The sequence below is a fragment of the Manis javanica genome, chromosome 6, assembly GCF_040802235.1.
Source record: "Manis javanica isolate MJ-LG chromosome 6, MJ_LKY, whole genome shotgun sequence".
In the NCBI taxonomy this organism is placed as follows: Eukaryota; Metazoa; Chordata; class Mammalia; order Pholidota; family Manidae; genus Manis; species Manis javanica.
Genome location: NC_133161.1, coordinates 22,336,435 through 22,353,494, shown reverse-complemented (window position 1 = coordinate 22,353,494; position 17,060 = coordinate 22,336,435). Strand labels below are relative to the sequence as shown.

General features: G+C 35.2%; 1 protein-coding gene across 3 annotated transcripts in view; it reads right to left on the bottom strand.

Annotated features, from left to right (window-relative positions):
- Window positions 1–17,060, bottom strand: part of TNPO3 (transportin 3) — a 70,434-nt gene that overhangs the window by 28,246 nt on the left and 25,128 nt on the right. For all 3 annotated transcript variants that reach the window (XR_005061662.2, XM_017670464.3, XM_017670462.3), the window contains 7 exons: window positions 11,515–11,658; window positions 8,937–9,112; window positions 8,310–8,448; window positions 6,689–6,835; window positions 4,508–4,615; window positions 2,709–2,800; window positions 797–936 (listed from right to left, as the gene is read on the bottom strand). Coding sequence is in view for 2 of the 3 variants with exons in the window: in XM_017670464.3 (XP_017525953.1) it covers window positions 797–936; window positions 2,709–2,800; window positions 4,508–4,615; window positions 6,689–6,835; window positions 8,310–8,448; window positions 8,937–9,112; window positions 11,515–11,658 (946 nt within the window). In the remaining variant the exon portion in view is untranslated. The remainder of the gene's footprint in view (window positions 1–796; window positions 937–2,708; window positions 2,801–4,507; window positions 4,616–6,688; window positions 6,836–8,309; window positions 8,449–8,936; window positions 9,113–11,514; window positions 11,659–17,060) is intronic.

Below are 17,060 nucleotides of genomic sequence, written 5' to 3'. Positions count from 1 at the left end.
TATTCCAAAACAAGAGAAAAGGAGCACATCATTTTTAAGAGTTTCAGTCCATAAAAAAAGATCACGTGTAAAGTAAAATCAAGTTGAAAGGTGGTAATAAAGATACGCATGAGAAATACATCAAACTTGATATATAATATTTGAAGGTTTGGGGATTATTAAAATTCTGAGAATGTTATCAATCATTTCTGAATATCAGAGGGCTTAATATATATTACCCTAGATAAATTATTTAGTTTCTGGATTTATTTCCTTACCTGAAAAATGATTACCAACTTTATTTTTTATTCTACAGTTAATTTATATGATTTTTAGTTGTTTTTTCAAGTCAATAAGGGCAACCAGAGGTTATATAACTCAACATTCTTAATTTAATTTGTACTTAGTTTCATATGGTAACTCTTAGTTTTAAAAAGGAGCATGTATTTAACACTGAAAAGCTCTCTCCCTTTCGCTTATCCAATTAGTAGCTCCTACGTTATAATTATATGAGTTTGATTAGCTCAAGCATATGCTAAGCTAAAAAAGACAGAAATGTTCATGCTGAAGCAGAGTACCAGAAGCAAACTATTTCCCTATCTAGAGACCTAATTTTTCAAAGGTCCTTTCTCCAAAGTCTAATCAGATTATAAATGTTATTATCAACTATACAATAACTCATAATATTTACTTAGTGTCTAGAAACATTCTACCTATCAATAAAAGAAAGCAGGAAAATAAGAGTAAAATTAAGAGAGGAAGAAGAAAATCAGAAAACTCAGAAGCAGCAGCTGCAGAGGGAAGAGTCCACACATACCAAGGAACTGAGGATTTCGATCAACCACTTCACTCATCTCTCCAACCAACTCAATGCTGGTGTATCGCACAGCTGTATGTACAGTTTCTGGGAGACGGACAACTCCTTCTAGGACTTCCACAAGTGTTGGATTGTTCTCCCTGAGTACAGAAGGCAAGTACTCCCAGTTATTGATTTCAGAGCTTAAGTTCTAGCTAACTAACTAACAGGCTGCAATGACACAAATCATTGCTAAAGGGCTTCTTTCTAAATAGATAACAATTTGTATAAAAGTGCTTAACACTAGTTATAGAAGTTTTTTAAATCCTTAAAAAAAGGGAAAAGACAGAAATGGAAGATATTGTTTCAGGAGAAGCATACTGCTCCTTCCTCTTCTGAATGCCAGCAAAGTGCCTGAAGACACATCCTACTATCAAATAAGGCTCTTCAAATTAGAGAGGCAGGCATTTGCTTTGGATGAATGTCTTCTTTCAAACAATCTGTTTTGTTTATGCCTATATCTGCAGCACCTAGAACAGTGCCTGGCACATAGTGGGCACTCAATAAATACTGCTGAATGGCTAGATGAACGAATGAATAATTCTCATAGACACATAAGGAAAATTAAAGCTAACCACATACTTTTCACAGTTCCATGAATATTTGTTTTTTCCCCTTTCCTTTTCTTGTTTCTACTCCCCAAGAATACTGGCTAGAGTTTTTTAGGCAGAGTAGAGATGTCCCCAAAGCGACAGAATATAATCCAGAAATGAAAGATGTTTAAATGTAAATAATATCCTGGATTAGAGCAAGAGCATTCACTGCTGATAAACTAAGTCTAGCAAGTCCTTCATGTACTTATAATCATGTACTTGGTTTAACTATGGGTAAACAAAAAACAATAAGATTTCTCACTTTTATAGGGGCACTAAGCCATTCCTGACTCTATCCATCCTTTTTCAAACCAACACATACCATTTAGAATATCAGTGATTTTAATAATCTTCAGACTATCACTAAAGGTTCCAAAAGACATTGAAATGAGTTTATGAGCAAACAGTACATATATAATTCTGGTCTAGAACTTCTTAACAGAGAAAAACAACCTACTCTATCTCCTTGAATATTTACTGCTTTAGAAACAATCTAAAATTTGATTGACTAGGCTCTGAAAGGCAGCTAAAAAAGAAAGCATTGTATTTTTTATAAATACACACCTTAACCATTCCTCCAATCAAGGTCCTGAAAAGGGAGCTCCACCTCAAGTATCTAATCATAATACAAGAAAACTCGACCAATACTAGCATCAATTTATAAACTCACAGCACAAAGTAAATTCTATTTTTAGGGATCTGTGTTAAAATCATAAGCAGAATTACTTTGCTAAGCAATAAGAAATCAAATTCTAATAATCTGAAATTCTCCCTATGGCAATAACAAAAATAGTAATTGCCTTTTAGATTCTGCTCTTTTATATAAAACAGTACCTATGCCTTGCCTCTCTGAAACTGACAAATAATTCTCTAAAGCAAAAAAAGAACATAGTTATTTGTAAGGATAAACTTACCCAAGGTCACAAAAGTAAGTGTGAGACAAATTAGTGCCTATTCAACTGCTTTTAAGCAAGTACCAACAATTCAACAGTCGAACAAGTTTTGGATTATACCGACTTTCACAAGGAAGCCTTGTTTGGAAAAATAAACTAGCATTCTTTTTCTAGCATCAACAACAAAATAATTTTAACTCTAGGAATTATGGTTATAACATGGATTTCAGCAATGCATGCTACTCTGGACTAGATTCTTGAAGTCAGAAGACTACGCAGCATTATAGAAGAAAGAAGTTTCCAAACACAGCCCAAGTGAGCAAAATGGTGTTATAGTCCTTCCTTTGATATTTAGAGGTCCCAGCAAAAGACTTATTAGACACTCACGGATCAACACTCTTTGCTATAGCAGCCATGATAAAGAGAACCGCTTCTGTCACCTCCCAGGGTGGGTTGCCTTCTTTCAGAGTAGAATATAACTAGAGAAGAAGAGGTGGATTACGGATCCATTAAAAGGGAAACAGAATTCCAAAACAAACAAAATTTAAAAATTTTGTTAGTTAAAATAAATCCAGTCCATTTCCAAATCTAATTATCTCTCAGAGCCATGGGAGAATATTATTTTCATTTTTCACATCTTCACTAACTGTAAGTAACTACAATTTTAATATCTGGAATAAACTCATTTAGGTCCCCAAGAGTCTATCAAGATTATCATCCACTCTCACAAAGTGAGAATTATAGAAAAAACAAAACATTGCATGAGTGTCTTTTCCTGGTCCTGATAACTGACAAATATATAAACACACTTAAAATTGACATACAATATAAATCCTCCATATATACCTTGGCTTTTCTATTGTTTTAACTACTTGTCTGTATCAATACTAGCAGCAGAAATTTAATTCCTAAAAAGTTGCTGCTTAGAAACATCATAATACCATGTGTAAGTAAAGGTGGGGAGGGGAGACCAAACAAAATACTCAGAGATGTTTTAGTCTAGAAGTTTCCCAGGGTATACCCATCTGTGGAATGTAACTGGGTCTAAATAAGATTTCTGTAGTCAAATAGCAGACACTGCTAGGTAGTAAGACTAAATTAAACAATTCTGTTGTAGGGTTAATGGAGCCTTTAATGTACTATGTAAGTCATTTCCTGATTTTAATTTACAGAACTTTTTTTTTTTTAACTAAAGAACATCACATGGGACTGGTGCTTCCACAGAACATGTCTTAAACAACACTGATAATTTATGTAAATTTGAAAACTGAAGTCTGGAAAAAACAAGTAACTTGCTCAAAGCCACAAAGACAGTGAGAAAAAAGTTGAATTCTGAGCCCAGGTCATCTGCCTGTGATTTTTGGATCTCACTGAATCTGCTTTCTAAGAATCCCTAGTTCTTTGCAGTTAGGTCAATAAACACACTGCTTAATATGAAGAAAAAGTTATTATTTTATCAACACTTTCTAACTCACATTATGCTCCCATAATACACAAAATGACTAGGTTACCCCCACCCCCCAAAAAAAGGTTGGTTTGGTATTGCTGACAAAACATCAAAACTAGTATTTCAGAACTTGGAGCATGACCCAATAATATGAAAACCACCTGAAATTATGCTAATATTTATTAAGTGATGTGGAATAGTGATGACTGCAACCTTATGAGGTAAAATTCCTCACTGACTGTCAGGAAAACTACAGGACTATGAATTTTCTACTCTAGTATAGTCACCTCTGGGATGTAACTGAACAGGAACATAACCATAAGTGTGAACCTAACCGTAAGTGTGGACAAAGGAAGTTAAATAACTAAAGGGTTGCCAGGAGTTGACACATAATTATTAAAGCAGAAAAACTTCCCCATTTCTCCTGGCTAGGTTCAAATTCCTTATAAGTACCTTGGGGGCTTTAAGATTATCTATGATCTTCCACTCCTACTGGACAGGTGGAACAGATTTCATTAGCAGTACTAGAGTAAACCATATTGAAACATACAGACTGTGATTGGCTTGTAAGATACTAAATAAAACATAGCTACTATATGCCAGGCAGTGTGCTAGGCACCTGCATATCTACTGTCCCATTTAGCCACTGAACATGAAGGAAAAGATGGAACATTTACAGAAGACAGAGAATGAGTAAAAGTGATGAGTAAAACTGGTAAGAATCTCCAAATGGGCTTACCTGAGCAAAACACTCCATAGATCCAATCAAGAAAATCAAGTCTTTCACGAGGTCTGATACCCTCATCCGAAACTCCCCAAAGTCATCAGTCTCCTCAGGAACCCCCTCCTGAAATTTCCAATCAGACGTTTGTTTTAAACTCACTAATGCTTTCACTGACCTCTAGTGAAGAAAAAGAAGCCATTAAGCAGTCCAGACCCAATGAACAAAAGATAAGTCTCCTAAATCACAACAGTATTTTACTATGGGGAGTCTACTAAACTTTTAGGCATGTCAGGTCAATATAGCCTATCCTCTACTATGAAAAACTCTTCTTTCTCTTCTTTCTTTCTGCATTTCCAAACTACACCTTGTTTCTGTTGTTGGAAAAACTTGGGAGTGGTAAGGAAAGTGGCCAGAAAGAGCTAGTAATTTAAAGAGTTTATAAGCCTCACCTGGATTAGGGTCAGTAGCTTTTTATTATTGAATAAGCCACTGAGGCTTTTTGGTTCAGGATCTACCAAAATCAGCCACTGTCACAATAAGTAAATGCAGAATAGATTATAAGATTACAAAGAATCTTATATATGTGGACAGACTTATAAAAAGAATTCTGCATAGGTGGTCATTTTATACTAGTAAAATATTAATGGTAGAATTTAAGTGGTAGGTATACAGTATTCACTATAAAATTATTTCACCTTTGCTATATATTTGAATTTTTTCATTAAAAAATATACAGACCATTTATATTTCATGCTCCCTAAATTGTTCTTATTCCACAAGGCTCCCTTGAATAAACAAAGGCTTACCAATTGTGAGATGGTTAAGGGCAGGTATAAGAATCTTGGACCATGAATATCTGGAAAAAGCCCTTCTTACTTCAGAATTGCTGACCTAATTCAACCTCCTTGACATAAGATGAAGAAATTATAAGTAAGGGAGGAGGAAATAGATGATGGCTGTCTCAGATGAAATAGAAAGTACAATACAAATTATAAAGCACTATATAGATCAGCAAAGGGAGGAAGGGGATCAAGCAAGTAGAATCATTTAAACCAGAGTGTCCATGCTTTTATTTACTTATTAGGCTTCTTAGTAAGGTGTAGCTGAAGAGAGGATTCCTCAGTTAAAAAAAAAATACTGAAAACTACTAATCTAGAACATCATTAAGGTTCTGTGGAGATATACTATTCTATGACTAAAACAATGTAACATTAGAATGAAGAGAACAAATTTCATGTCAGATTTAATGGTAAGCAATGGGAAAAAAAACCCCGACTCCAGGTCCTAGGTTAAAGGACAGGGATTGAACCGATCAATCAACAAAAAAGGATGAAATAAATGCTATAAAATTTGAAGAGACTTAAGAAGCAAAGAATGGAGATTGAAGAGTTTCCCAATGGGCTATTTTATAGTATTTCTAGTATGTGTTCTTCAAAGCAAATAGATTGTTTCCATATTTCCTTTTAAATTGTCAAATCAGTATAAATAAGATAAAGAAAAATGTGTACTATGTAGGGGGGATGAGAGAGGGGAGAATCATGCAATCACACAAATACTTCACTTTTGTGTTAGTTTTAATCCAACTACATATTTTAAACTTAAAAACAGAGTATAAAATTTTGTATTCTGATAGTTGATGATTCTGTAACATTTTTCTACATTGATAGATAGTAACTACACTAAAGGGGGTGAGGATTCAGTAATATGGGTAACTGTTGAACTACTGTGTTGTGTATTTGAAACCAACGTAATATTGTATAAGCATACTCCAATAAAAAAAATTTTTTTTACATTCTGATTTTTTTCATTTAGCATTCCAACTATTGCTACTTCAAGTCATTTTTAACTGCTACATAATGGTCCATCAAGTTGCTACATCATGATTTATGTAACTACTCTTACACAGTTGTACATGGGTTTAACTATAAAGTTAATGCTTTGCACATAAAATAGCTATTTTCGTCTTCTGCAGATTTAAGGTAAGTTCCCAGGAGAATTACTGGCTCAACAGGATTGATTTCTTTCCATATAGGCTTAATACTCTTTTATTATAGTGGTATTGACTTCAATATAAGCTACAGAGTGACAGAAAACCAGCAGTTTCCAATTGCTTTATTCTCTATTTTTTCAGTTCCTTTTCAAATGAGCACTGAAAAAAGGAGAAAATTAAGATTTGTAGTAGAGAAGAGAACTTACATGGTCGGGTTCCAGCTGGCAGTGTCGAGCCAAGGCGTGAAGAAGCCTCTGAATGTAAGCTTTGAAGATGCCATGAATAACTTCATCGTTAGTTTTATACAAATGCTCCCCTAATCGGTACCAAAAATTAAAGGAAATTTCTACTACCTGTTAAATTAAAAGAGAGAAAGAAAAAGGATGGTTTATTTGAATCAGAAAAGGAATGGAGTAAGAAGACAGTTTCATTAGGTCCACAGAGGAAGGAAGATACACTTTTAAATAACCTAAGTGGAACCAGCTGAGAAGCCACCTTTTCTCTGGCAGATTTATTATTATCCTCCCCAATTATCTTCCCATATTAGGCCCAAACCTGTATTAGAATGGCTGACTTTACATTCCCATTAAGCTCTGGGACAATTTCTCCATTAGACTGGATTCTAAAATTAGAGAAACAGATACAGAAATGAAGTCTCTTCTAAAGTATTGTTTCCCAAGTTCTGAAATCATTTCATGTTTGAGATCAGAACACCTCTCACCAAATGGTTTGTCTGCAAATCCCTGAACATACCAACCTTGTATTACTTTCACTCACTTGCTTTACTAAGTAAGAGAGAAAGGGAAGAAAAAATTTGTGACTTTATCCACAGCTTATCTTAGTTAGGCACTGTTTAAAGGAATGATAATCATTATGTAATGCTATATTTCCTTCCCCAGATGTTTTGAGTTTCTTCCAAATCTAGATATCCTCATGAGTCACACCAAACAATTTAATATTATCTTTTATGTTACAACAGAAAAGGATTGAGAATCACAGTACTTCTGTGCCCCTTCCCAAGAAGGGCCCTACCATCCTTTTCCCATTAAAGATCCAAAATAGAACTATTTAAAATACTCAACTTGGGAATTTTTTTTCTCACTTCTTTAACTATTAAGAGGCAGTAAAACTTCCTGAATAAATGAAAACATTTTTTTTCTTTTTTTAATCCAGCAAACTTAAAAAAGGCAGTGTCTTCAGAGAAGACAAGTAATGACTCCATAGCATCTTACTACACTGATGGACAGTGATTGCAAAGGGGTGGGATGGGGGGACTTGATAATATGGGTGAATGTTGAAACCACAATGTTGCTCATGTGTAACCTTCATAAGATTTATCAATGACACCTTAATTATTAAAAAAAAAAAAAGGTGGTGTCTTAAGGATTCTGGAATGAAGAAGACTTTTAAATCCTTTCAATCTCTTTCTCACTCCTACCCATACTTTGGAGAAAAACTTTGGATGTTAAGACCTGTGGAAGTGCAATTAAGATTCTGAGGAGGTTTTTTTTGCTATAAAGCTCCGAAGAATCACTGGAACTAGAGAGGGGGCTCAACAGAAAGCTAGAGGCTTTCTTTCTGGGTTCCTTAAGATACCTACACCAGTCAGCCCAGTTAACCAAGTAAGAAAACAGAAAAGGATTCAAAGCAGAAGCCCAATTATATTCTTTTTCTAATCCAGTACAGAGGAAACCCCCACATCATATTAATTAAAAATAGGGCAATAATTTCCCCACAGATAAAAAGCTGGACAGGAGGCACTGGAATATAGGTAATATGCAACATACAACTTAGAGAATAATGGCTTTAGCATAATGTAAACAGTACCTCATACTGAGGATGTCCTGCACAGATAAGAAGCAGTTCCAGAGTTCGTAGGTCCCCAAGACCTTGGCCGGGAGTACAAACAATTTTTTCAAGAAAAGTTTCACATAGTTCAGTGAAAATACGGCAGTAATTCAGAACTCTGTAGATGAAAAAGTAATGAGAACACTGAGTCAGAAATCTCGATATTGTATGTACATACAGCCATTTAATTATGCTTTTCTATGCTGTATCATAATCTCCGTAACAGCCACCTTTCCTTACATCAGGTACTTTTATAACAGAGAAGTAAATGACTCTAAGTCAGTTCAAATTCTCAACTACTAAAACATCTGAATGAAATTCCCATCAAATCATATTTGATACTTCAAAGTTCATCCCCAATTCTTAGAGCCTTATCCTTTGTAGAAAAATAGCAAAAAATGTCCTACTTTCCTATGATTATGACTTCTTCTGCATTCAGTTTGACCACTCCAGGTTCTAATGAGAATAGCAGAGCATCTTTTAGGATGCAATATGTATATTTACAGTCACAAAGAATCACAAAGGATAGATGAATAATAAAAAATTACTTAAAAGAACACTAGACTGTATGTGAACACAGGGCTACTGCCTTAAATGACTACTCACTTATCTAGATCTTCACGTGCCACAGCCATATGATAGGCAGTCTCCAATGTCAGGACTCCTTGGAAAAGCTGCATGGCTAATGGCAGGTTAGTCTCCACATTCTCAATGGCATAGAGAGCTGAGCACACACAGTCTGAAGCAGCTTCATGTAGGTTGGACGAGGTCTTATCTTGTTGCTGGGAGATAGCAGGAATAGAGAAGTAAGAAATATGATCACTAAGCTAGAATCCAAGTACTAAGGCAACAAAAACAGCCTATTTCTGAATGTATACTTTAAACACATAAAGCCTAACAGTTCTGGCCTTCAAAGAGACAAAATCCACCAATCCTCCCCATCCTAGTTCTAGTTCTCTATATGTCAAGCAAATCAGCCTTTCTGTACCTTAATCAGGGTCCCATAACTTCTAAAATTCATGTTTTTTTCCATACCAGTCACTCCAAATATAATGCCATGTATTCCTGGCCCATTTTATAGGCTCTGGGAATCTTTTCCATCCTTTTTGTGGTAGTCAAGTACTATCTAAAATGAAAGGTCCAACAAGTATCAAATACCTATATGTAACATAGTATTGTGATACTTTGGAATACCAAGGTTAAACAGAGGTTCTTAAGGATTCTGGGGAGGAGAAAAGGTAACTTAGAAAGGAGCAAAAATCAAAGTTATCCAGCTTCTCATTAGCAATGATTACTGCCAGTATTGAAGAGAGCAAGGCTTGGAAATTCTGAAGGAAAAGAATATTGAATCTAGAATTCTATACGTAAACCACCACTCAAGAATGAAAGCAAAATAAAAGTATTTCTCAGACATGCAAAGACTCAAAGTTTATCTCCCACATATCCTTCTGAGGAAGATATCTGAGGAGGCTCAAAAAAGAGTTATTACAAACCAGAAGCATAGTAAAGAGAAGTCCCAGGATGACAGCTGGGGAGCAGATCAAATAAGAGCAGATAAGAAGGTTTAAGGAGGAAGGACTTCAGAGTTTCTATGTAGGGGTACAGTTCAGAGGTTGGATAAATTTAGTGAAGGCATATTAGACCTACATGAATAATAAAAAAACAAAGACATTTAGAATCTCTGAGGGTTGGGGGAGCTATACAGGCAGGGTTGGGAGAGCACACAGATGCAGGATGGTGGATTAAAAAATATTTGTTGTATTACTATGTTGTAGAAGTTTAACACATGCTCAAATTTATTCTTTTGTATATACCAAGTATGAAATTTTAAAAAGATTTTTAGGAAAGAATTACAGGAGAAAAACTATATAACAAAGTGATAGTCCAAACATAAAGCAAACTAAAATATGGCATGATTTTTAAGCACTGAATGAATGTAACAACAAGAACATATTTGACTCTTGACTCTAGAAACACTCTTTTTTCAAATAGCAGAGGGTCCTGACCTGGATCAGTAGAGAGGGTAATGCAATCCTGGCACACTACTTAGATTATTCTCTACCCCAATTCTCAATTCCCAGAAGTCACTACTGTTTTAAGTTTGAAGTATATTACATAGACTGTACGTATAATCATTCATATGTAATTATATTTATATGATTTTTAAACAAAAGTGGGATTTTATTTATACTGACTACTCTTTACCTTCACACAATTTAGTGAGATGAGAATCAAACTTACCATTATTGAGGTAAGGCATTAACAGACATGAAGACAAGACAATGACTAACAAAACAACTGTTAGCATACTGCCTGCCCTTCCTGGGTCTTACCTTCTGATGCAAGAATGACAGCAAAAATATACTAACAACAATCAAATTCCAAAAATGTCTCCATGGAGAATGTGCTTTCCTTTTCTTTAATTTAGTGATAACAATCTAGTATCATGCTATCATCTTCTAAATTACAGTGTACAAACATACAATAAATATATACAGAGAGCTTCCATACAAATATGTCCTGATGGAAGGAAATGATCTGGGAGAAAGAGACAAAGTCACTCCCATCTCCAAATACCTGTTCAATATTCGTGGTAGAGATATTGCTAAGTTTCTTGTTCTAAAAACCAGTCTTATTCTAAGTACTCACTTACTCTTACCTACCAAGACACAGGAATGTACACCAGGCACTATTATGTCCAAAGTTTAAGAAAGAAATGTGTAAGTATATAAAAAGATATTACTTCTTATTCTATTTATCTCAAAAACCCAAAATCCATCCTATACATACCCTGATGTTTAAAAACTATCTCAATTATGAAAATAATATTCTGATCTATAACTGTTTATATTCTGATCTATAACTGTCTCAAAGACTCAATGATCATTATTAGAAACATACTTTATACTTTAAAAACAAGGAAAAAGATACCATTTTTTTGTTACTTAGTTTTTTATATGTAAATATTGATCTACATATAAGACTGGTTTCCTATTAAACCTAACTACATTCTATTTTGAGCATTAAAACTAATACCTTAATTTGGCACTTGGCAACAAGGGAAGGACACTGTCACTCTCTCACTATACACTTGCCAATTACTGCAGAAATGTGAGAACACTGTGGGGTCCGAGGTTAGTTACTGTGACTGTGAAATACTTTCATAAACAAAGCCATTACTTACCAAAACTTCAAAAAGGAGTGCTAGTAACTTATTGTTAGCCATGAAGTTACTGTCCAAAACTCCTAAGTTAAACCAACTTCCCAAACAGCGAAAGACCTTCATAAGCATTTTCTCATCTGTTCCTGCTTTTTCCACACAAGTCATCTGAAATGAAGAGTTAAATATTTATAAACCATTATGTAATCACCTTACAGATGTAATGACAATAATAACAACAATTAAAAGTGCTTTGTTAAGTGCACTGTTCTCAACACTCTCAATTCATTTAATCTCTGCTAAACTCTATAGGTAGGTACTATTACATATCTCTACCTTCTCAATTGGGAAGCTGATATACAGAGAGGTTACAGACTTGCTCAGAGAGAGATATGTTTCAGAAATAACTGTTAGATCCCACTTACGGATTAATGTAATCTTACCAATATTCTTGTCTTTAAAGTAATACTTATCTATCACCTGATTTTATAGAACAGTAATAAGCTAGTCACATTTCTGTCTATTTCCATAAGAAAGGCTGATGTTTCAACTTCAGCACTTGAATACCTAGCAAATACACCATTCCACAGAAAGTGATACTACCATAAATATGGTAGTTTGTAAAAAAGACAAAATGAAAAGTCAGGTTAAAACTTACCTTTGTTTTTCTTTGCAAATTGTTTTTGTGATGCATTTTTTTCCAAAGTAAAATGTGACGTAAATTTTTCTGGATAAAGAATGTTTAAAAATAACTTTTGCAGGTGATGGGTTAGAAACATCCTAACTGCCATGGGGTTTGAGAGGCATGGGGGGTATGAAATCCCATAATGATCTAAACGCTGACACTTGTACTTCAGGTAGCCATGTTCCCCCTATGTTTGCAGTATCAGGCAATAATGATTACATACTTATTAGTTAGTTTGAATTTAATGGAAACAAAGGAAGAAAAAAGAAAGGATTCAAGGAAGTTTATGGCAACCACACACACACACACAAACTTTGCGGCTCTTGATATAAACTCTTTACACAATTCCTTGGCCTTTATACTTTTTCAATGACATTTCAATTTTACTAAGGCATGATGTTTACAAATAGAATTTAACTGTACATTCTAACTACTGACTCAAACTTAAGGATAGAATTCTGGACAAGCCCTACAGCTAAAATCAATTGCTTTGAAGAAAAGAAGCTTTGCTAACTAAATCAAATACACCATAACGTGTAAGAACTAAGAATTACTTTCAGTTCTTTGAGAACTCTATTATTAAAAACACAATTACTGATCATAGATTAATGAAATGAAGAATAAATGGATAAAAATACAGACCAGGCTAGTTCAGCTATAAGAGCAACAGAATAATTTTTACATCTTTTTAAATTCAGTAAAATGTTTAGGTATGGATTCATTTGAATAGACCACAAAAGTATAATACTGACATGTAAAATGGGATGGAAGAGAACCATTACAGAGAATGTGGGAGGAACTCAATGAAAAAGGTTTTAAGAGGCCTCTGTGACCTGGTATTACAGCCAAATACCTATTTTTCTTGGCAATTTTGGACTAGTTTCATCCTTTGGGTTCTGTAATATGACAAGCTAAATGACAGAACTATAGACCTTGTAAGTACCACAGGCAGGTATTTTTCAGATTTGATCACAACAAAACAAGCTATCACCTGTTGTCAATTATGAGTAAGTGCTAGGTTAAGCACATGCCTTGGGAGCTCGAGTGGCTGATGTTATTTGATCATTGTGGCAGTTAAGGATGACTGTAAGGACTGCAGTGTACTGGATCTTTTGACTTCACTTGAGTGATTACAAAAAGAAAACAACAAGCTCAGATCCCTTAACTCATCTCAAGTCACAGTCTGAGAACCAGAGGCCTTCATGACAGCTCTAAACAAAGCTCTTTATTTTTTATAGCTACAGGACTGATACTGCTGAAACTCATATACTAAATTTAATTGTATGGCTTGCTGAATTACATACAACAGTTGAAATTACAACCTCACCAAGTTTCTCATGTGAATGTTAGGAAACTGGTAAAGAATGGGAATCTGAAATGGGAATGTGGACATCTGGATGGACCCTTATGAAACTGATAATCCTGAATCCCCAAGTCATTCTTAGTCTCCCTTACCAGTGGAAGTAGCCTGCCTTGTATTGTCTGAGAAAACTACCCTTCCCCAGCTCATAAGCCCTGTAAAAACTTCATCTGGAATAGATGCCTTAAAAGGGGACTCCCATTCTCTTCAAGACTGACTACAAACATTCCCTGTGCTAGCACTGCTAGGGTCAAACCTCAGCATGTTCCTGGGACAAAGATACACACAGGCGGAAATAACTTTATTAGTTAACATGTATCTAAAGAAACCTAGGGAACATGTGTGGGAGTGGATTCTAAGAGTGTTAGATCAGGGGAGGCTGAAATGTAATATCAGACTGAGCCAAACTCATTGATAAGTGTATTTCCTAGAGATTCTGGATTTAGTTAGTATATAGAGCTTCTGGTAAGCACCAACAGAAAAATCATAATATCTAGGATTCTGGAGCAATCTATGTCCTCTTTTACAAGTAACTACTCTTTTTGAGAAGCAACTTCTGGCTTGCTACTGAGTCTTAACAGAGACCCAATATCTAACCACAGGACATCAGGTGATCATGTGATGTGGCCTGAGCTTCCCATCATGAACTGAGAATTGTCTCAATTATCTGAACATAAGACTGTGTATGTGTAACAGCAACCTGTCATCAAATGGAAATGGAATAATAGAGACTAAGCCAAGAAAGGTCTGGATGGCACAAGAAAGTTGCATGAGAAGGTGGCTCAGATTTCTTCGACATGAACTTTTATTGCATTGATTCATCTCCCTCAATCCATGCCTATGGACTTCTGGGATGTTGTTCCTTATGACCAGATTCCTGAAGAAAACGCAAGCCTGGATAACAGATGGATATGCACAATATGTTGATACCACCTGAAGGTGGACAGCTATAGCATATTACAGGCCCACTCAGGACACTGGCTGAAGGAAAATCCTCCTAGTGGGCAGAACTTCAAACAGCATATTTGGTTGTCCACCATGTCAGAGAGTGAGAGATGACCAGAAATATGGATCTATACTTATTCATGGAAAAGTGCTAATGGTTTGAGTGGGTGATCTGGAATCTGGAAGAAATTGGATTGAAAGATTGGTGACAAGGAAGTCTGAGGCAGAAGTATGTGAATGGTATTATGAATAGGCACAGACTATGTAGATACTTCTACCCTATGTGAATACCCACCAGAGGACATCCACTACAGAGGAATCTCTCAATGACAGATGAACAAAATGACAAACTTTTATGATGTCAGCCTTTCTCCCCACCCATGCAGTACTTGCTCAATGGGCTCATAAACAAAATGTCAATAGTAGCAGGGATGGAGGCTACCCAAAGAATTAGCATGAAATTCCACTTATCAAAGTTTAACACTACCAAGTTAACCCTACTGATGAGTGTCAATTCAGAGACAAACACTGAATCCCTAAAACAGCACCATTCCCCATGGGGACCAGATTGACTGATTACACTGGACTTCTATTGTGACAGAAGCAGAGATCTGCCTTCGCAAGAAGAGATTTACCTTCCCTGCTTGCAATACTGTCATTCACAAAATGCCATATCCAACCATCATGGAATCACAACTAATCAAGGAACTCCTATCAGAGTAAAGGAAGTATAGTCAAAGGCAACTCTGAGCTCTGTTGGTTTGGAGATCTTGGTCCCCAAAGAAGGAATGCTTCCAACAGGAAACACAAATTAATTCCAATGAATTGGAAGGTAAGACTATTTGGACCTTCTTAGGTCACTAAACCAATGGGGGAAAAAAGTGAGGTCATCTATAGGCTGGAGTGACTGATCCCAATTACCAAGGAAAAATTGGGTTACTCCTATGCAATGGAATCAAGAAGTTTCTCGGTTTGGAACCCAGAGGATTCTCCACAATAAAAGATAATAGAAAACTACATAAGCAACCACCAAAAGAAGCAGGATGATTAATGGCTCAGAGTCTCTGGGAATGAAGGTTTGGGTCACTTCACAGAATGAAGAACCCCTCCGAGCCTTAGGGTTAATGACTGCTCCTTGTACCTGTTTGGTTTCTACACTCTCTCTATAGAGCTCTCTTTACTTCTTACTAGATCATCACTCATTACTGCAACCTCCTGTTAGAGTTAATCCTTTTTTAAATTAAATGTTCCCACATATTACTATGTAGTTTCTCTCCTGAGTGGACCTACACTGGTACTAAAAGGAACCAAGGACTCCAGATTTGGAGAAAGTAAGTAACAAGATGGGTATAAATTATGCAATTTGTGTTAGAAAACAAAAAAGTACTCTAGTAGCCCAAGTTATGTATGACATTTTAAGCATCAAAAGAATAATTTTAATAGAGACCCTGAGTCACTGAAAATCCATGGATCCATAATACTCCATAAAGAAAAAGCCAACCCCCCTTACAAAAAACAGTAACATTTGAGGCAGCTTAAAAAAAAATTCTTGTTTGAAAACAGGAAACTTAAAAATTAACTATTTATCCTGACTTTCTAGTCTAAGAAGAATGCCAATATATATGCAGAAGGAATGACACAATTATTAAAATAATTTTGCAAGTCACAATGAAATTACTAAGGTAATGATTAATGACTAGAATTAAAAAACATTAGGCAAAAGGTTGATGTAGAATTGGATATTCATAAAATAACAAACTACTATACAAACTGCATATTAGAAGGGAGGAAAACGAACTTTATAAATGGAAGAATCAGACTGTCATAATCCTAATTCAGTCAATCCTACCATCACTAATGGAAGGTCACCAAAAAGTATTTATCTTCTGATATGATAGAACAGGAAGTACTTAGAATGTATTCTAGTCAAAAATGTTTAACCTTTTAAAATTAATTCATCAAGCCTTTCAGCCTTTCTCAACCAGGGTTCTGGGAAAAGAATTAAGTCCTGCAGAAAATGATCTGAGTAACTACATTCACCATTATCCTAAGGATGGTATACCAGCACCATAATTAATGCACAGGGAAGAGTTTATTACATACAATGGATGCTTTAGGGCATTAAGCTTAATTATCTTGAGGACTCTACTGAGAAAGGCTGCTTTAGATGTAATTTCCAATCACAGAAATTATAGAGAACAGATAAACAAGCTAAATGAAACAAGACAGGGTAACAAGAAAATCCAGAATGTAAAATATTCTATAAGACAACTGATCCAATCTCTTCAACAAATCAGGGTCATTTTGAAAAAGGGGAATAGGAAGACTGTGATTAAGAGTTATAATAACCTGATACAAGGCACAGTTCTAGACTTAATATTGATTTAGAAAATTTCTGTAAAGGATATATTAGGACCAACTGAGAAAATGTGAATACACAGTTGGGTTTTTTTTTAGATGATATAAAAATTTACAGAAATGGAAGATGAAACTGGATGACTGAAAAAAGCAGACTGCAGAAGGGTACAGTTTAATCTCATTTAGATTTTAAAAATCTGTACATAAGCTCATACAGGATAT